General features: G+C 40.9%; 1 protein-coding gene across 2 annotated transcripts in view; it reads right to left on the reverse strand.

Moving 5' to 3' along the window:
- Positions 1–17848, reverse strand: part of ccdc85cb (coiled-coil domain containing 85C, b) — a 42909-nt gene extending 25061 nt beyond the window's left edge. The window contains exons 1-2 of one of the 2 annotated variants that reach the window (XM_079361632.1): positions 17401–17848; positions 16383–17292 (exon numbers count right to left, since the gene is read on the reverse strand). In XM_079361632.1, coding sequence (XP_079217758.1) covers positions 16383–17094 — 712 coding nt within the window. In that variant the 5' untranslated portion in view covers positions 17095–17292; positions 17401–17848. The remainder of the gene's footprint in view (positions 1–16382; positions 17293–17400) is intronic. The other variant, XM_079361633.1, reaches the window with a different exon arrangement.
- Positions 17849–22594: the final 4746 nt, after the last annotated feature.

Below are 22594 nucleotides of genomic sequence, written 5' to 3' on the forward strand. Positions count from 1 at the left end.
CCAGGTCTCCACTACAATCGAGAACAAGGCTCGCCAGGAGTCAGCATCCACGTCACCGGATTTATCCCTTGAGAGTTTTTCCGACTCCAAAAAAACCAACTGGCCAAAAAGTGACCAATGTATCTAGCTCTGAGTTGCAAACTTCCTCATCCTCTTCGGCAGAGCAGAACATTCTGAAATATATCCAAACAGGCATATGGTACTAACACGGGCTATTTTTAACCCCCTTAACATGAAATCTTCTTGTAAGACGCTGCAGCGGCAAAGTGACATCTTAATCTTCTGTTGCCGAAGTCAAGCAGCTTCAGGCAGGGAAAGACAGCGAGCACATGTGCCTCCATCTACGTTTGTGACTTCTCCAAGACGAAGTGTAAAGAGTCAAGTGAGCGCAGATTTTGGCGACCTTTCAGAGTTTGAGTTAGTGAGCCCTGATGAGAGGGCTTCACTCGCTGAGGCTTTTCTAACTCGTCTTGTGTTTGATCAGAGCTGCCAAGCATCTTGCCAAATTGTTTCTCATTTAAAAAGGACCTTGGCCAGTGTGCCCTCCGAAACTACGTTTGTGTCTTTAACATTCTGTATCCAAGCAACCTTTACTCAAACACCTGGGCAGAGCCCTGGGGGGTGAGTTGGTTTATAATTTGTCAGAAAAAAAAAATACAACACTCTAAAACACTGGTTAAGACTTGTTTGCTTAAATGTCCAATAGTTCCCCCGTGTTAAATGTGTCTATGTTCATGCTGGATAAGTGATTCTTTCTCCACAAGTAACACATAACACTTTCTAATTCTGTGGCAGTTTTTAGGGGAAAGTAAACTCAGAATAGATGAAAAAAGGTTTGTTAAGCATGCTGAAGTAAAGTGGAACTCATTGTTTCCCACAATGCAACACTGATGGTTGTAAAACAATTACTTTGCAGATCATCTTGAAGTCAGTCTTTAAAAAAAAACAAAAAACATTTCATACGATGTTCCAGGTTTTTGTTTTTCAAAGTTAAAGTTCCAACAGACATCCACCACAGCATGTATGAGCAATAACAGAGCAGTTCATCGTTAGTGTGCCAACTGAACATTGATTTTACACACACACACAAAATGTGTTCATGCAGCGAATGTGTAAGCACTTTACAAAATAAAAAAGCAAGCCGTGACTCAACCTAATACAGCTCAAATCACTGCATTGTGACTAATCTAACCACTTAATATTTAATTGCAGATAATGAACGGCACGCTCCATCAGTCGTTCTACATCTAATATTTTATTTTAACTCCCAAAGAGTCATACCTGCTGCTGCTACTGCACATGTCAAACTCGTTTAAATTTAGCGCATCACATTTATCGGATGATGGAGCGGATTATAGCATTATATATGTCCTTTAGTCCAGTGCATGGGGAGGGCTTTGAATGTCATTATATACTGGACTAGAGTATACCATGAAGGTCCTGACCCAATATCTGCTGCTACAGCACAGACACGCTCCATCCCTTAATAGGCCTAAAGCCCACCCACCTCTGACTTTACAGCCATTTGGTTTATTAGTGTAGCTTGTAGGACACACACACGCACACACACACACACACACACACTCCATTAGGAGACTATCACTTTATAGCCAGATATTTAACCTGCCATGAATCAATATGACGAAGACTATGGTACAGCAGGAATCCATTTCTCTCACACACACACACACACACACACACACACACACACACACACACACACACACACACACACACACACACACACACACACACACACACACACACACACACACACACACACACACACACACACACACACACACACACACACACACACACACACACACACACACACACACACACACACACACACACACACAATAAACCTCATAAAGCCTAATGGAAACTCATCAACTAGTAATTTTATTATTCAGGACCTCCCTGACACCCCATTGTCACGTCGTCAAGCCACGCGTACTTCTCACTTTATGATGTATGGCTATCATTTACACCGCAGGGTGGTTAGAGAGGCCGTTTGGTTTGATACAACCTCTGAGGGAGCAGAATCACATGCAATCTCATCACTCAAACAGACGAACCTCTTTGAAGATGTTTGGGCGTCTGGTTACCATAAACGAAATTCAAAACAGCAAAATGTGTTCCCAAACTATCAAATAGAACTGTTTGTGACAGCAAAATTACAGCTGTGGCTGGAGCTGATATGCTGCCACTGGGATTCAAAAAAAAAAAAGTCACTGAACTGTCGGGGAGTGTTGAATCAAGTATCAGGCTACTGGGTAAATACTTTAACAGAAGGGAACATATGAGGAGTCTCTCAAAACGTGTTCTGAAAGGAGTAATTCAAGAAGCAACAGTCAGCCCAATTTGTGAACTTAAATCGAGATAACTGGGTTGCTTATATAAATCCCTGATTATCAACTTTTGAGCAAATTCTGTGAAATGTGCACATTTTTTCTCTCATTAAAAGAGCGAGATAAGAGGAGTGGGGCCACTCTTGCCCATGCATGCTAAATCAAGGTCTAAAGTTATATCGAACAGCTTGTTAGCTTAGCTTAGCAAAAGGTAAAAAGCAAAAGGAAGCGCAAGCTCGACTCGGTTCATACTTTGAAAAGTATAGCTTGTCGTCTGGTAATGGTCCCTATGTCTCTCCCAGTGCAATAAACTATAAGTACAAGTGTTCCTGAAAGGGCTTGAGATGATAAGTGTGGTTAAAACTGGGCTAGCTGTTTACCTGCTGTTTCAAGTATCCCTGCTGACCAACGCTGAGCAAGCCATCTGCTTTTTTTTTTTTTTTTTTTTAAATCATACAGACAAACGAGTTATCTTCTAAAATCATTTCTGCAATGTCAACACAGCAAATATCACAAAAGTTGAACAACTTCTTTTAAAGTTGTACAGCTTGGATTGATTAAACTAAAGTCAGCAAGCAGACCTCCACTCCCCAAGAAACCTCTGTCTCAACAGTGAAAAGGCGGCAGATATGAGTCTCCGACCCAAACAGGACTACCTTTCCCTGAGACAGCACAGGTGGGTCAGACGCTGCTTGGCCTCCATTGTCTATTGAAGAGCCAGCCGTCCTTTGGGAGCCGCTGTGCGTCAGCTCACATTAACCGTGAGTGGCACAGATCAGAAGAAGCCAGCTGTGACCAGGTGCTCCCTCTGAATCGATGGATGTTACTTACAGAGCGGTGGAGGAAAGGAGGGAGGTCAAGAGTAAAACCAGGACAGAAACTGGTTGGGAAGCAGCGGTTGGATGAAGAGAATGTTTAACATCGGAAGAACGGTGGAAAATGTAGACTTTGAAAGACAAATACAGAAACTAAAATGATTCTGAATTTATAATGGGGGAAGGTTTAGGAGTGGCTAAATCAGTGCTAACTTGCTCCACAAAAGCCTTTGCCAATTTATGCTGTTTTGCACATGGAGGGATATAAAACCTTTAATCATCTTACTGTAAAAGCTCCAGATTAGCAAGTAGGAACATATGCTCGCTCTTTGTCATCAACTTTAATCTGTTGCTTAAAAAAAATGGACATAATTTGTTATTTTTCAACTTGTTGAGTTCTTCAATGAAGAGTTTTCTGTTTTTCCTCGTGTGTGAATATACTTCACGCTTCGCTGTACTCCTCAGAGATGGTTAATTGCCCCGAAGTGTGAATGTGTTATTCTGTGTGCGTCAGCAGCATTGTGGTAGACGGTGGATCCAGTTTCCTGCAACTGAGTGCAAGATATAAAAGCAGGTATAAATAGATTATGGATTATTGATTATGCAACATCTGGTGTCAGCTGGGATGAAAACAAAGATTCAAGCCTGACTTTGTTATGATAAAATAGAGGCTTATAAAAAATGTAAATTCTTGCAGGCTTCAGTGTTGTGCTGGCATATTACCACATGTTGCAATGGCTTCATGTACATTTGTCGACAACATCATGTGTCCTTTGTCTGAACTTGTAGAAATGTATAAATAATGGAAACACAACACTCTCCCACATCATTCTGAAATATAAACTCCTGACCCTTCTCTTACATGTTTCCTTCCACATCTGGAATCCTCCAAAGCAGTTCATCAACAAGGGAATGTTCACATATACCGACATCTGACTTACATAACCAAACTGGCTGGGTTTTTTTTTTTTTCTAACAACGTAATGACAATATGCTGGACTCTCTTTACCTTTTATCCAAGTTCCTGTCAGCATGCTCCACCCTTTTGACATTCCCCGCAAATGTAAAGGCAAGACAAGTTCCCACCCAAGAGCCCTGAACATCTGCATCGTTGCAATAATCACAATTTCACAATCAGGATCGCAAATTGCAGGAACCATAACTCAGAGCGAAACTGTAAATACTTCAACTTCAGACCACCACTGAAACATGTGAGAATAGAGAAGCATTTAAGCACCTGGAAATGGGCCAACTTGGATCAGTTGTGAGAAAAACACTCAGGGTAAATAAGCAGGTCTATAGTGTTTTGAATAGAGTTGGGCCTGTTGGATTAAGCTGCTGGAATGTGAAGAGGGAGTGGACACTTTGTTTACCTTGTTTGTTCTTCTAACCAAGAAATGCACGATTTATTCCGCCGTTTACTCCAAGTAGACCCAAATAGTGAGTCACAACATTCATAGATTCTTCCAGGTTAAGGAATCTACTTCTTTTTTTTTTGAGTAGAAAACTTACAGATTTTGTAGATAAATTATTGGTGTTCCTTTCTACCTCAGTAGTGTATCAGTCAAAGTTGAAAGCACAGTGATAGCAGCTCTTTGAGTCAAGATAAAATGGATTTCCCTGTTGAAATATTAACTTCACTGAAAAGAAACATAAGAAGTGAGCTACTCATTGGTGTATTATCTAGCCTTTCAGTGCTTTAGGGGTTTCTTTCACACCCTACCTTTTGACCGTAGCAGCTGATGTTTTATTAAAGCCAAATTCTAGATGTGCTATCCATATAAAACCTTCTCCTTTTCTTTTCTTTTAATTAGCTCGCTTTCTTCCCTCCCGTCTGCTTCGCCTTCTCCATTTACTTTTTTTAACAAACTTTTTTGTTAAACAGTGTTCTCCGTTTTTTATGCTGAGCTGCCTGTGTGAACGTCAAATGTTTTCACCCAGACTTTTCCCTCCAAGCTCCCCCTGGTCAAATGTTCTGCATGGCGTCTGGGCGGGCTGCATTGTTGTGTGATGCGGCTTTGGTTCCCCTTCCTGGTCTCTCTTTTTTTCCTTCCCACCTTCACCCTCCATAAACCCCAAACCATCATTCCATTTCTCCTTATCTCACCTCTCCCTGTCCCACATTTGGACTCTACACGCTCCTCATTTCTCAGATTCCACTTCTCCTCAGCGCTCCGTCAGCTTGGATCCACTGATGTGGGCTCCTCTTAAACCTCCTCCGTCAGCCTTTCCACCCGTTGGGTGAACCGCACTGCCATGACTGTGGTAAATACAACATCAATACTAAGGGAATCAGTTCCATGCTTTTGCTTTCATTCTACTTGGCGGCCTTTTTATGATACTTTTCTTTCATCCACAGGTCAATTATTAACTTCTGCATGGAAAAATCCAACTGGACCGTTCTTCTTCTTCTTCTGCATAAATACTGCAGCATGTGCAGTATGAGTTTGGAGAATCACTAAGCCATTGCACATGGCAGCAATCTCCCTCTTCATCCTTTTTTACCTAATGCCTACTGTTTTTGTTTGTCGTACATGTGCACAGTACAAGACGGCCCTGCAGGTCCACAATTTCCTAGACGCTGCACATAAATCCCTGGATCGAGACGCATTCCTCTGCAACAAGAGCCAACTTGTGTCGAAGTCCCCCAAACAAAACGAGTAGAACTTGACAGAGAACATTTATTAACAGGGTAGGAATCCGCAGAGCTCAAAGAGGCGCAACAATGTAGAGAAAGCGCCGTAAAGCACACCCCATAATACCGAATAAAAGGGTATCCTAGCAACAAGTAAAGGCTGCTTTCTCCGTGCTGTCCTCTGTTGCTCCTGGATCTTCAATCTTGCATCTTTCTTTATCGTCTCCTCCAAGACCTCTCTTTGTTCATACACTTCCTGTTGGGGACACCCTGTCGCACGCTAACAACTGCACTTTCATCAAGTCTGCGTGTCATTTAACAACGTTAAGTGTCCTAAAGGGTTTAAGAGTAATCCTTTGTTCATAGAGTGCATATCATACGCAGGGCTACGTGCCATGTATTTAAAAGAGTGGTGGGCTGAAACTGGATTCTGCTCCTCATTTTAATAGAGAAGCCCTACCCCCCAAACCATCAGCCATATTTCAGAGTGTAAAAGTGGCATCGATAGATTAAATCCCTTACATGGTTGGTCCACTGAGAGGAATAAAACAAAGACATCATACTGTAGGTAACAGTAAAGCTACTTCAAGCCCTCTTGGCAGGTTTTTTGTACTCAATAATTTCCAGATTGAGATTAAAAAAAAAAAAAGATTATGCATAGCTTCTAAGACGGCCACGCATGTCTAAGAGGGAAAAAAAAAAAATCAAAGAAATGCGTGATGCAATGTGTGGATGGGTTCACTGAGTTCACTCATCAGTCTAACATCATCCAGACATCATTAAAAAACATCACAGCCAACAGTCTTACTCTTGCTCTGATGTGCTTATGGAGAGACCCTCAGCGAGAGTTAAAAGGTCTTCGTCGCCCTGCAAGCTCACGCCTGATTCAAAATGTGCTGATGTTGAACTGTCCAAAAACAGCAGCGGAGAAGTGGAGCACTGTGAGATCTGCACCAAAGAGGCCACAGTGCTGGAGAGGACAAACTTGTTTTTTGTCTCCTCTCAGCTTGTGAGTGACAAGAGTGTGAATATGCTGCGCGATGTATAACTGGCTTCATTTGCCTCATCTGATGCCAAACAAGTCTATACCAAGTTCTAATGGCCTTCTTGTCAAAAAACTGTCTGCAATAGGAGTACAGGAGCATCTCTTTCCTCCTCCACTTTAACATAATTAAATCGAAGTTTCCATATCCACACCACCATTTAATTCTTGACCAATCAGTCTCTCCAACACATCTGCTTTTCAAATCAATCACTGTGGCAAACCGGTGTGTGATCAGGGAATTATGAGCTGAAACTCTCAGGGAGCTAAAGAGGCTTTAGGGAAACCCAGGAACAACTCCAGAGTTTTAGATAATCATGTAGACATCCCTTGTGGTTGTTCCAGGAATGTTAATACTAATTCCACCACGAATTTCATATCAGAGCAAATAAATGAGGGGATAAATGCATTTGGGGTTGAATCACCTTCGATCCTTTTATTGAGCCCGCAGTTTGATATGGTCAGCTTTCAACTGATCATTTTCATATGATCTGCTTTCCCCTAAGCGCTTTATGGTTGTGATAGCAAAATTGGTGGAATGAATGCTCTGCATTTGGCAGGGTTCAAATAAATCATCATTTTAAACAGATCTTATCATCCAATGCCAAGTTAAGTGGGTTTGTCCCAAAACGTTTCCGATGTTACAAGCGATCAGAGAGTCTCCGACGATTCTTATGTCTTATGTAACTCAACACATGAAAACAAATAATCTTTTCTGATTAAATATTTAATGTTTGGGGGAAAATTCACAGAAATTACTTTTCAAAACTAATATTTGACATGCTGCACGCAATTTGCCTCCTTCTGCATCTACTGGATGCCTTCTATTTCTATTTCAGCACATAAAGCAAAATTACTGAAAAGGGTTTGACCTCAAAAGAAGACTTTGAAGGCTATGTGTGGGGTTTAACTTTAACACACTGATAACAAACCCAACAGTTGAAAACACTTTTTCTTCATGAAAATCCCCCCAAAAAACCTCCTGTGAAATAAATGACTGAATTATTTTCAGATATTTCATTCTTAGCCAAGAGAGGAGTCACTGACCAACAAAGTGGCAAAGTCGGGACTTTGCCACCCAAAAGGCAACTCTACTGAAGTCACAAACAGCAAAGGAAGACATTGTTTAGTGGAAGGAAGAACATATTCCTATTTCATGACACTTGAGGCAAATGTTAATGAAACTTATTTTAGACCATATACATTGTTTTTTTCATTCAAGTGTCTTACACTGCGACTGCTGTAAATAAATACTTTAAAAATAAAGTGACTGAACTGAGTGATCTGTAGCTACTTTCCAATGTTTGTCACGTAAGACTCTCACATAGCCCACATACCAAGTCTCCTAAAAGTTCAATGAGACATTACTAACACTACACTGACATTACTGGTAGTTTTTTCCCTCCATCTTTCTAATGTAGCCTGGATAAAAAATATTCTACACGAACAGATGACCATTACTGGATGGGAGGTGGTAGGTTACATTCAAGCCTCCAAACTAATGTAAGTCTCTTCACTGTAACACAACACACATACCATGGCCATGTTTCCACTTGTCTGTCAGTGAATTCTTCACATGTTTCAAAAATCATCAAGCATTCATCACACACCAACACAAACTAAATCCCCTTTGATTGATCGTGTCATACAGAACTGACTTGGCTCAAAGTGCCAAGATCAAGTCAAGAGAAATGTCTTTCCCAAGCTCTATCTCAAACTAAATCAGGTACATGTTTTCCCAAGCTACACAGTCTAGTCTTGGCACTTGAAACCCGCCTGCAAGAGGAAATTAGCCTCCAGACCAGCAGAGTAAGGTTACCTTAAACCATCCAAAAAACCCTTCCAGAGGATAGGCCGACAATGTTGAGGCTGTACAATTCATTCCAGATGCTTGAGCCGAGCGTCAAAGCGCCACATTATCTCATCCATCTAGAGGTTCCACCGCCAGTGGGATGATTCTGTAAACACTCCTGTTATGTCTCAACTACTACTTTGTAGTAATCATCCAACCAATCAAGTGATTCAATATTTCAGTATTGCGACAGCACAACAAACCTTTCAACATTTTAAACATTTGCAAAAAATTTGAATCTAGGATTTATGTCTCTGAACTTGATAATGCCTTTCCATTTGGGAGTAACCAAAAGCGGTCCCACGCTTGCAATTCAAGCTGCTCAGCACCAGTAAACAATCTATAACTGTTTAACTACATGTTAAAGTGAGGTGACAGCACAATCTAAATCTAAGCAAGGTGAAGACATCTGCTGACTCCAGTCTCCAATGTCACAGCAACCTGACGCAAAGAGCTGACAGGCAGAAAATCCAGATGAACGACTTGTTCCTCCCAGGCCGAGAAAGAAGCTGATGAAGGGGTGCTCTGTCGAGGAGTTGCTGACTTTTGGCAACCTGGGACAGTTGTGTTGTCGAAGGTCATTGGGTGTGTTGCATAGACAGAAAAGAAATTGCTGATTGTAAGTTTTGGTGCAACCCCCAGATGGGTTTTTGACATTGTGCCACCTGAACTCAGACCCTTTTCAAACTCCACTCAAGCAACTCTAGTTTACATCTAAATAAGTTAGTTAAGTCTGACATATATCAGAGATCAATATGGGCCTTTCAAGAGGTGCAGATGTGTCAGCTTAGGACAGGCTAACAACAGTACAAATAACAAGCAAAGGTAACCTTGACAGCAGAAAACTTAGGTAGACAAATGCTTTGAGAAATGTTTAATACTTGGTATTACAAAGTATTAGTAACTTAAAAGGTTTGTCTTTGCACTGTATTTTGTATCTGATCCTTGTCTGCTTCTAATTATAAACAACACTCAAGTTACGTTTTCATTTGCTGTTTAGAAAAAATTGCAAACACTTTAGTAAAAGGTAACTTTTTACTATGAGAATTCATTGTAACAACACATTAGCAAATAGCTTGGATCACTCCCATTTTGTCTGTCATGAATTAGTTATTCAGCTATGGCAGACACACACACACATACACACACACACACACACAAAACACACACACACACACAAAACACACAAACAACTGACCTCACTCTCTTGCTAGCATCATTCTGCATGGCCCATCCAGCATGGAGGCCAACAATGCCCAAACCTATCCCCATCCCCCTATCCCTTACTCCCCTTCGCTTCAGTAACTCTGAGGCTAGGCGTGGGCGCCCTCCACTCGCCCCACTGATCATTGCTGTTGCCTAAGCGACTGAGCAACCCAAGCCCCCTCCAGCAGCCCAATGCTCAATGATCAGAAAGAGGGGACATAGTTTTAGATCATAAGCTTTGGGTGGACACTGGCAGAGGAAGTTCGGGATAAGTGGCTAAGACTGGCATTGTGAGATAACAGTGACAGATGTCACAAATGTGTAATAACAACGACATGAACATTAAATATTATGTTGAAATGACTTCAGGCATGGGCATTACATTTTGCAGTAGGTCCATATTTCTGCGTGTGATTCTCAGGCTGGCTCTATAACCTCATTCTGTCGGCTGAGTGTTGTAATGACGGGGAAAAGCGGACAGCAGATCCGACAGCAGGTTCACAGGAACCAACAGAGAGCGGGAGAGAGAGAGAGATGTGCAGATGGAGGAAGAGGAAAAGACTGGAGAAGTGTCTCAGATAAGAGAAGACAGTGGGGGTAAAAGTTCAAAAAAAAGAGACCCAGAGACACACGCTGTAGTTCCATTTCTACCCTCCTCTTTTCCATGCAGTCTAGTTCCTGCTGTGACACTAAGAGGAAAGAGACCTACTTCCTCTTTTGTTTATCCAGGAATGTGGGACGTCCTGACAGGCTGGCTTTCATTGACAGTGCACAGCTGAGAGTTCCCCCTGTGGCTTTTTCTCTCAGCCTCTCCAGTGTGTATCTATTGTGTGCGTAGTGTTTGTGTTTCTATTCCATTATCTGTGTTATCAGTGGATCCAGGCCTCACGCAGGCAGACAGGGTGCTGGGAAATACAAGCCAGAGAGCGCCAGACGTGTCAGCGTTCAAGGGAAACTATCGAACGAAATCGATGACACAACTCAGACTAGAGGATGCGTTTGGTCAAACTGAGAAAAAGAAATATCAGAGTTTAAATCAGTATGTCACTAAGGGTCAATTTCAAGTGATACCATTTTTAAAGAAGTGGCAGAATTTGTGTTAAATGTTAATTATCTAAACGATTTTGTTTCCAAGTCATCATTATTGTTGACTTTGAACCTTGAAGGAGATATGTTGGAGATGTAAATATAACCATGAGGGTTGTGCTACAAAAAAAAAAAAGTTAAAAAAAAAAAGCAAGCTTCACACAAACATGAATCTGATTGTGGACAAACAGGAAATCCGAGACAGACACTTCCTATTCCTGCTTATACACCCTTTTACAGCCCACAGGCCTGCCAAACAAAGACTTGAAACCACCGCCGAGAGAAAAACACTATTGTTTTGCTGATGCAAGGGTTTCCTTTGAAATGAGAAAGGAGCTCACGCAGAGAAACTCAAAAGCTCACCTTGATAAGCTCTCTGACATTGACTGATGTTTATTTGAAAAACAAAACAAGAGAGACACCAACGATACTGAAAGTCAGACTTATTCTGACAGAAAAAAAATTAACTCGCTGTGAAGATTTTGCGGCCATTGTCTCTGATTATCTTAAGCTCAACAGATCTTTGAATTCAACAATCAAAACAACAATGCCTTCAATGTGTGATGTAACTTTAAAATCTCCTTATAATTAACCTCTGTGGAGAATGGCTAAACACTTCACTCAAACATGACTAGGGAGAGCAAGTCACTGACTAATTTGAGTTTGCACAATGACACACAGACATAGCGGCCAACTGGGAGGGCTGGTTTTACAGTTTTATTGTGAGCTTTCAGGTCACGTCACTCCCCAAGGGTAAAAGAAAAAGAAACAAAAAAGAAGAAGACGAGTGAGACAGAGAGAAAAAACGCCTCCAAATCAGAGCGGGGATAAAGTTCACAATCACTGAGGCACCTCATATCACATACATAAACACACATAGGCAAGGTGCTAATGATCCCAGATTAAACATGCAATCTTATGACCTCACAGTGGAGCTAACTGGCACTTATTTAACCTAATTCGAGCCCGAGTGAGAAGGGTTACCAGGTGACTCAACAGAGTAAAGACAGAGTGAAGGAGCAGCAGAAATTACAAAAGCAAGACAAGTAAAGGGCCCCGAGTAAGAGATCTCTTTCATGTAAAAACAAAAACATCAATCATATCCAACTGAATTCATTGTGTTTAAAGTTTGATGATACTTAATCTCCGGTGAATCACAAACCAATCGGACTGGTTTCTGAGCACCAATGGAGCTTGAGGCCGATTTAGGATAGTGAAGTGTCAGGGGCCACACTGACATTCTTCACTGCAGAACATTTGGTTCTAGAAGATCAGAGATGCAGTGAGAACCGACAGGGCAAAGAGCAAAAGGAGCTAACAGCTCTCAAACAAGCCACCCCAGACGTACTCGTAGCATTAGTGAGCTTCGTCAGCGTCCTTCAGTTATTTCTGTGCAACAATGTGTGCAACACGGAAAGAATGCAGAGCGCTGCAGATTACATTTTGAATGTCTTAAGGTGCAATGAAGGCGGAGCTTCATTATCGCACTGCGAAACTGTACTATAAAAAGTACTAATGACTCAGAGAATAAAGTTAGAGGATAGCTAACTCTCAGGCGAAAAGAAAAAGAGCCAAACAGAAATTAGAGCAAAGTTCTACTTCTTAACTTTGGTTAAGAAAACTAAACAACGACAAAAGAATGTTAGGCTACTAGAAGATATCTTATCAGCTTTTGAATCTCTGGATTTGATAAAGACCAGTGCAACGTCTTCAATCAATGATCCTCAAGCTGTTACATGTTACAATAACTCGTTCCATTTTGGAAACTGCAGCTTTTTTTTATTTCAACTGTAAGCACCGTCAGCATCGCACGCCAGAGGCGAACGTGAATTTGTGGGTGAGAATTTAGACATCTTGAATGCTTCACGCTTTAACTCTCGAGAGAAGGGAGGGGAGGGGAAAGTCCTGAAGGTCCTCTTTTTTTTTTTTGGTGTGCCGTCTCCATCAGTCAACAGAAGTTGTGTCAAACTAACATCACGCCGGCCTGAGGCGCACACGTGGAAAAGCAAACACGCCAGTTAGTGTGAAAGTGGAAAGAGAGGCCCACCAGGGCTGCTTCAATGAGCTACAACTATAACCTCAGTTTTCCCTGCTTAGCTGGAATGAAATCCATTTTCAGAATCAATGTTTTATTTAACGCATGTTATATTTTCCATGCATTAGCGGAGGCTGCATGTGTATGCAATGACCGCACTCAAATCAACAATGGTAACAAAGCTGGCAGCCTAATTACCCCATATGCATGGACAACTTTCTGAGAAAAATAAATCCCCCTGCTACTCTTTCAACTGTGTTAAAACTCGCATAACATGTTGGAGTTAGCCACAGTAGGATAACCTCTCTCTCTCTCTCTCTCTCTCCCTGTCTCTATTCGAGCATAAGAAACCTCGTTCTCTGGCTTTTTTAGATTCACTTCACCTGCTGAGTAAGGAACACGCTTCCTAGCCATTTGGCAGCTACAAGGCCAGGAGCATGAATGAGGCTCCGCTAAAGGTCAACAAGCATTACTGCAAAGAGGATCTTTATCAGTTTATCTGGACAGTGTCAATGCAGCACTTCAGGGTCTCGCTTGGCCACTTTGTCTTAATCTCACAGAGCTATACCGAGTCACTGAAGCTCTGTAGGGGATCCTAATGCACGCTCTCTGTGACAGCATCATGTTTCAGATGGTCTTTGACTGGAATTGGGTTCCGGACCACCTAAAGAGAAGGCAGACGTGGAGAAGTTCGGAAATAGAAGTCAACACTAAAGGCTATGAAACGGTGTTTTTTAATGTGGCCCCCTGCTGTTCTCTCTGTTTTATTTCTGTTTGAACAGAAGCCTTCAGTATCTTCACACACACACACACACACACACACACACTGTCCAAGTCAACATGCACACACACAGCTTGTGTCCATAAAGGAAGAAGATTGGGGGAGGTTGTCAGCCGTGTCAACGCACAAGAAATTCAATTAAGCAGACAGCAGGATGTCTCTGAAAGCCAGCCTCCTTGGAGCGCAATATGCCCTCCAACAGTCCCCCACTGCTCCTCCCCCAGGCGTCCCAGCCAACCCCTTACCACCTCTCAGCCACTCCCCCAACACTATCAAAACCTATTGAAAGACCTTTGCTGGGCCCCCCTTTCATACCCTGTTCCCCCACTGCCTCTTTTCCCCCTTAAAAGAGACTCGCTCCTAGACTTACTTTCAAAAACAATATGAAAAACAAAAACAAACAAAAAATGGCATTAAATTGAAAAACCTGAAGCCTCTGCTGGTTGGTTTTACTACTAGGACAATGGTATTTCATCCTCGTCCTCCAATCTGTGTGCGTCTGGCAACCTGACAGATGCTGTTCATTTAGCACTTGTGCGGCAATCCTCAAGCTTGTCTCCTAAATGCCCAGGGGAGCCACTGGCATTTACACAGCATCAAATAAAATGAGTCTGCAGACCGCACACTGCGGGCACATCTGACCTCACAACATGGTCACCCCACTCGGGTTACAAACAGCCAAATGAATAAAACTATGCTGGCAAGAAAAAAAAAAGACGACATCCTATAAGTTAGGCCTGTAGAGGCTCTAGCCAAACTTCAGGAAATTACATTTAAACATGTATTGATTGAAAGAAGGGATCCATCCAATGTTTGTCATAGTGGATTTAAATCAATATAGTAATTGCTTTGTTGTTGTGTTATCGATCACTCTCTGGGGTTATATCACAACACTATATAAACAGTAGCTCTGATTTTCTTCAATTGAATTAAAAAAAAAAAAAAAAAACTTTATTTGTCTGGCAAGTCAACAATTACATGAAGTTGCTTCCAATTATTTAAATCCAGAAAGATTTGCGATGCTCTTCTATGTTAAGACAGCATCGACCCTGTTAGCAATGCATTGGTTTTAACATTGGTTTTCCCATGCCAGCTTTGTTATGCGTGTATCTTTATGTTTATCTGCACATCGTCGACAACAATATTGGCAACGATGAAAACACTGAGCCAGGGCCTCAGGGTGTCCCATACATCCAGCATAAGAGCAGTTTAGAGAGGTGCTGGCCGCTGCAGACACAATGTTGTTACGTAATGATAGCCAAACGCAGACTGAGAGTGTCCACGTGTGTTCCTCAATACATCCTTGAGCATTTGTTACCTTCAAGGTTTTAAATCCACAACTTCAGGAATGTCCTGTAAAAAATAAGTGACCTGTGTGATCTGATTGGTAGCAGCTCTTCTATGCAGCTCCTGAATTCAGGGTATAATAAAATAATATAAAGTTTCAATGGGTTGGGACATGTGAGATCCCCCCCCCCCCCATATTAAACAGAATGTTTGTGCCCATGCCAAACAGATCATGGCAAGTTTTCAGCCAGTGTCCTGGCTAAACAAGGCTTAGTGTCCTCCTGTTCCATCAGGACTTTTTCATCCGGCTTGGAGCTTTCAGCCGTGTATTTAGGTCTTAAAACAGGGACATTGATTTCTGGTCTCACGCCATGCATTTCTAACGGCCCTCCAGCAGACATGAGAGCTCTTCCACAAACCAAGGACGACAATGATTATCAACCACCGACCCCCCCCCCCCCCCCCCCAAAAAAAAAACAACTTGCACGAGCCCCCTCCTTCAAAAGCTATTTCGATAAGTCTTCTTTTTTTAAGGACCACAAGTGCAGTGACCTAAATCAGTGCAGATTGAAACGATGGGGTTGCGTGAGACTGAAAAGGCCACTTAAGGATGCACTGTGTGCATGTGTCTGTGTTATAATCACCCCAATCAAGATTTACAGTGGGGTTAAGCCCGGACCCCCCATGATAATCCCTCACAGCATTTTTGATCAGCATATGTTGTCGATGCAACCACATGCACATGGTAACCATGCAACACATGCTAACTGTATAATCTCATAACACTGAAACCGAGAAGAGGTAGAGAAGGTCAGTGGTAATTGTGTATTTTTAAAGCTAAAATACATAGAAATATATAGTTTTTTGAGAGTATAATTTTAATGAGTCAAAAGAACGATAATCTGATTTCCATTAAAAACAATTTCATTTACATTTATGTTTTAGCTTTTATTTCTATTATTGAGATAGGAAAGCCCCACAGGTCAGACTTGAACCCGGGCGACCCTTCTGTTCATGGAGTTCGCAAACTAACCGCAAGTTCACTAATGCCCCAAATTGCAGTAACATTTAGTCAGTCAGAAGCTCCCAACAATATTCTGGACCCACACATTAACATATACACAAAATCAACCAATCTTTAATTTAAGGCAAAACAACTTTTATGTTCAAACTAATCCCTTGCCTGATTGGTTGGTCTCCAGGAGAGGCATTTAGATGGGCCTGTCTTAAATTTGCATGCACATCGTGTCAAACAGGTGTTTTTCTACAGGTGGAGAGTGTCTACTCACCATGCAGTCCATTGGGGATGCTCCTGTGATGGTGAGGTGCTGACAGGTCATCCATGGACCTCCTCATGGTGGGGCCTATCTTACTGTTCTCTGTGCTGGGCTTGTGTATGTGGTTGTGGTGGTCAGGGCTACCAGCACTACCTGTGCTAGACGTGCTACTACCATCTCCAACATCCCGGACCGTGCCGGTGCCGCCGTTCAGGTTGGTTAAACTGGACTGACTGTCTATGGAGCTTCTGGACCCTGCTCCGTTTCTCTCCTCATCCAGCATGAGGATAATCTCCTTCAACTCAGAGTTCTCCCTCAACACGGTGTCCTGGTTGGCCTCCAACTCCTTCAGCTTCATCATGTAGGTACCAACCTCCTTCCACATGGCACTGGCAGTGTACCGGCCGAAGCGCTGCCACTCCCGGGACAGCTTCTTGCCCTTCTGTCGGTCGTCATCCAGGAAGCAGCAAAGCTCGCGGAGCTCGTGGTTGTCGTCCTGAAGCTTCTGGTTGATCTCCTTCAGGCTACGGATTTCGTGCAGGTGCACCTGCAGCCGCCGGTTGATGTCTTTCATCATGTTGCCATGCTCAATCATTAAGTTCATTTTCTCGCCGTCAACCCTCCTTAATCTCCGGAGCAGTTCGTCTTTGCTGCAGCGCAGCAGCTCCTCGTCCGTCAGCTGGCTCAGCTCATCCTTCTGTCCCTCGGATGGATTTTTAGCCATGACTGTCTTGGCTTTAAGTCTCAGATCTTTAAAGTGTGGCTCGGGGAAAAAAAAGACCGTCAAAGCTAACCAAGCTTTAGCTGCGGAATTGTGTGAAAACACATTGTCCAAAATCTGAAAGTATCTTTGCTCTCCGCTTCTTCAACAGGCCGTAAAGAAAATGAAAATAATGTGATGCTATGGCAGCCCGTACATGAACTGAATGCCCTCGCCAGTCTTTAAAGAAGAATCCTATGTAAATCTCTTTAAAAATGCAAATATTTACATTCCGTTAAACCTAAAAGCACATGATTTTAAATCGATTACCAGAGATTCTCAATCACTTAGTCCTGTCGGCTCAACGCGTCCCATTGCAATGTGCACCGACTCCGCCGGACATCGCTCCATTCAAATCATAGTAGCCTACACAGAATCACCAAGAAAAAAACAAAACAAATTTAATAATAATAATAATAAAGCGTAAACAAGACTGCTTAAAATCCCACTGTCCGAGCGGCGTTGCGCTCCTGATCGCGTTTCTCCAGCCCTGCTCGGATAAGCCTCTTTACGGAGGTGCTGTTGTTCGTGGACGGAGGATTGAAAGCGCTTCCAGCCAGCTCGGAATTAGCAGCAGACCCCCCCCTCCTCCTCCTGCCCGTCCGAACACTCGGGTTTGAAATCATTCAAGAGGATTTCGGCCAAGGCAGCCAATCAAGACGCGCGAACGGAGTGGGCAGCAGGTAGATGAAAAGTGCGGAGAAGTCTCAGCAGGCACGAGCTCAGCCCTCTTAAAGGAACAGTAACACAAGTTCAGAATCAAATAAGAGTTATTCTTATTAAAAAAGAAACAATGTCGATATTGTTTAACAAGCGTACATTCAAGTTTAAGTTCCATTGTAAATTTCGACTTTGCTAGTCATAACGGTAGGCCATGTTTTCCTCTTTGGTCTCAGACTCAAACTAAAATTTGATTAACTGCTTACAACTTGAATTCAACTGAGATTATTAGATTTAAAACAAATAAAAAAACAAAAAGGTCTGAAGTGAACTTAAAAGAAGTAACAACTAGCTAGTTTTAATGGTTTTAAGCCACTGAGGTGTGCAGTTTAACAGGTGCTTTTGAGAATTGTTTGCAATGTCATAGCGCCCTCGTGGGAACACAATCAGCAATAGCACAAAACAGTTTGAATTATCACTATATTGACCTGTATGCAATAAAACCAGTTGGTCTAACATTCAATCATAACAGGTTTATTGAGTGTGAAATATTATAGACAAAAACACTTTTTGTTATCAAACAATAAAAGTGTTCGGCAATCCTTGTGAAAATCAGAATAAAAACTGTCAAAGTATTTCAAAGGACTGCCTCAACAATCACCACCAGCAGTGATCTGTAATCACCCATATCACACACTTATCTTCATGTGTTTTAATGGTGATGAGGGGAAAGACAACTCTGATGTTTAGCTAAATCCAACTAAATGGCAAAACAGCAATGGCAATAATTATCAACTAACAATGGACATCAGGAAGATGTGATGTATTTAGTACAAAGCTGATGAGGGAAATGGAAACAAGTGAGCTGGTGGGCTGGAGAGGGCAGGTGATGACGCAGATTTGAACTCTGTTGACCTAAATGATAAAGTATGTATGCGATTCCTTGTATTAAGTCCTGGGAATAGTAAATGCTGAGTAGATTATGAAATAGCCTATGTGTAAAGATGAATATTTTTCTTGAAAGATTGAGATGCTATGTGCACCCATTAACTGCTAGCTGATAGTCCTGGCGTACATGTGTCTTTGAATAAAACATAATCCAATAATACACTATAAAGTATTTTCCAGTACAAATAACAAGTTTCTTATACAAAACTATCACACCAACTCTAAAGGTAGATTTACTTAAAGTTCATAAAACTCAGAAGACCCAAGAAAATAACAAGCTACTCCTTATAGAACATAATTTTGTTGGGGAAGATATTGGTTGTTGTTGATTTGTATGTTGAGTAGGCCTACAATATTTCTTAATGTGTTAGTTTGATGGTAAGCCTGATATGAAATATGTGGGGAAACCTACTTTTCAAAAGCCATCTAAATCGTTTCTTGATTTCATTTTGAAAACTTTAAAGACAGTTGGATCTGATTTCAATTTACTGCACAGTGGTGTAGAAAATGTAAATTTAAAGGAGTAATCCTTCTTTTCAGTATATCTTCCCCTGTATACACAAAGATTCTTGTGTAACAGACTGATCCTGCACTGAGCATGGTACCCTTACTCAAGGCTGATGTGGGTCTTCTGTGCTAACAGGGTTAAGGTGGGTTTATTGCAGTCGCTCAGGTATGTGTTGGGCCTGTTTTTTTGGTCCATCTTAGAGTGGGCTGGACCAGGAATCTGGTGCTTGTGGTTCGTCCACAGAGGACTTTAATGATATTTTAATTTTAATGAATAAAAAATGTTAGAATGAAATATACACACATTTAGGAAAAGTCAGGGTCCTATTGGTACATAGGTTTTTTTAAAACCAAGTTATGACGTTTCAAATTTTGAAAACTGTCAAATGACTGCCTTGGTAGTTCGAGTGTTAATGCATGCACTTCAAAATGATTAAGTCTAAATAAAAGGGAATAAAATCCATTCATCCATTCCTCTTCCGCTTATCCTAGTTCCGAGTCAGGGGGATATCCTTTTTACTTTAATACCTGCAGCTGAACATGGTTCCACATAGACTGGTGTAGTTTTGAGTCCTAAAACCAGGAAGTGAGTTAGCATTTTAGCGCCGTGGTTCTAACCACTAAAAGTCAATGGGGATTTTGAATGGGTTTGTGTTTAGATGCCTGAAATAAGGTCTGTGGTTAACACAAGCTGAAGAGATGTTGATGTTTTGTTAGACGAGCTAAACTACATTAGCTAAGACCCCACTTGTGAATTTTAAAGTTTTTACGCAAACTTTAAACAGCGGTTGCTAACGAGTAGCTAACTGAAACTACAGTGGTTGTTGCAGACATTAAACGTCATCACACTGGGAACTCTCTCCCTAATCCTCCTTACAGCCTCTAGTCATGTTTTTCAGTGTTCTTGCAAATATTAGGTTAATAAACAATTTATTAAGCTAACGTTTCACTAGCTTGTCAAATCCGATGATTAGCTTAATGAAGCATAACGGTCGTGACGTCATTACAAACCAACCGCAGTGTAATTCGCTAGAACATAACGTTAGCTTTTTACTTCTCTCAGCTGCATTAACTCTTCAAACTTCATATAAATGATGTTCATCTGTAAAGATTTTCCCGCTGAACAAAACAGCTACGTATCAGAAACGTGTGTTTGACACAGAGCTTATTTTCTGCAATGATCCAAAATCCAATGCAAAAATCCCATAGACAAATTTACGTAGGAACCACCGGCGCCGTTTTTTCGGGTTGGCCTACAAAAATACGTCGTTACTATACCAGTCAATTCTCATGGGTAAAACAAGGCTTAGGCCACAAGAAATATATGAGGATAATCAAAATTAATGAAGTGAATACTGAAAGGAATTCCCTTTAACTTGAACATATTCAATTCAGTTCAATCCAAAAAACTATTATTTGTCCCCGGTGGGCAATTTACTGTATTTTAATTAAGAGGCAGCCAATGTTTTTTTTTTTGTTTTTATTAAAAAATAAAATTAAAAATTACATTAGAGAACACAGACCCGGTGTTTGAACTGGCTCTTATTGGAGCTTCAATGAGTCATAAACTGGAAGCAGGAATTGTCTAATATTGTAGTGTAACGGGGAAGCCTACTTTTAAGATTAGATTGCAAGAACACAGCACCCCCCTGTGTATACTGTCAGTAATGTTCTAAATACAATATTGAGTCAAAAAATAAATAAATAAAAATCACTGCAACCTAAACTGAGATTAGAATATATCCAGTTTTATTCAAGCATTTCATAAAGTCCACCACAAGCAGTTTTTTTTTCTGAATTAGTACAATTAAATCATTTTAATTGTCAATAATTTGATAAAATTACATTTGGTAGATTTTTATTATACATTTTACACTTGCTTTACATCAGTGTTACAGGTAAATTAAGTGATTTGGAGCCTCAGTGGTTATAAAATTGTGATCAACCAGTGCAAAAAGTTAGCCGATATAAGAAATAAAGGCAAATTATATTGCCAGCCCTATAGTGAAAAAAATATTGTCATACTTGCATGGAAAATACAACATGAAAGTTAATAACCTGTATATGTCATTTCTAAAAAAAACCCACTTATTTCATTTGCATGGAGAAGTAATAAATGGAAGAGTGTTTCTACACAGAACAGGACCGACAGACATAGAAAGAGAGAAAAAAGAGAGAGAGAAAGTAAGTAAGTAAGTAACTAAGTAAGGACGGACGGACGGTCAGACGAAAAAAAGAGAGAAAAAAGAGAGAGAGAAAGTAAGTCAGTAAGTAAGTAAGAAAGTAAGAAAGAAAGACAGAGAAAAAAGAGAGAGAGAAAAAAGAAAGAGGAAAAAAAGAAAGAGAAAAAGAGAGAGAAAAAGGAGAGAGAGAAAAAAAGAAAGACAAAAAGAGAGAAGAAAGAGAGAAAAAAGAGAGAGAGAAAAAAAGAAAAAAAAGAGAGAGAAAAAAGACAGACAGAAAAAAGAAAGAGAGAAAAAGAGTCAGTCAGTCAGTCAGTCAGACAGACAGACAGACAGACAGACAGAGAAAAAAGAGAGAGAGAAAGTAAGTCAGTAAGTAAGTAAGAAAGTAAGAAAGAAAGACAGACGGAGAAAAAAAAGAGAGAAAAAAGAAAGAGGAAAAAAAGAAAGAGAAAGAGAGAAAAAAGAAAGAGGGAAAAAAAGAAAGAAAAGAGAGAGAGAAAAAACGAAAGAAAAAAAGAAAGAGAGAAAAAAGAGTCAGTCAGTCAGTCAGTAAGAAAGTAAGAAAGAAAGACAGAGAAAAAAGAGAGAGAAAAAAGAAAGAGGAAAAAAGAAAGAGAAAAAGAGAGAAGAGAGAAAAAAGAGAGAGAGAAAAAAAGAAAGAAAAAAAGAAAGACAGAAAAAAGAGAGAGAAAAAGAGTCAGTCAGACAGACAGACAGACAGACAGACAGACAGAAAGTAACTAAGTAACTAAGTAAGAAAGAAAAAAGAGACAAAAAAAGAAAGAAAAAGAGACAAAAAAAGAAATAGAGACAAAAGAAAGAAAAAAAGAGAGAAAAAAAGAAAGAGAGAAAAAAAGAGAAAAAGAAAGAAAGAAAGAATAAAAGAAAGAGAGAAAAAAAGAGAAAAAAAAGAAAGACAGACACTTGGTCAGTTGACTCACCTTGTACTCGCTACGATACTGGTCTTTTGGGTCACTACTCCTGGAATCCATTTATGTTTTCCTCCTGCAGTGTTGCGCAGATACACAGGGTCATCCACAGCAGCCCGACTATCATGCTCTTCCGTCTGTCGATACTGCCTCCTCCTCACCTTCTCTGAGATACTTGGCTTCAGGAAGTCCGATCTCGTACGCACGTGTCTCTTGAGGTGCAAGTCTGCTGGA

Source organism: Symphodus melops (assembly GCF_947650265.1).
Source record: "Symphodus melops genome assembly, chromosome: 1".
NCBI classification, from domain to species: Eukaryota; Metazoa; Chordata; class Actinopteri; order Labriformes; family Labridae; genus Symphodus; species Symphodus melops.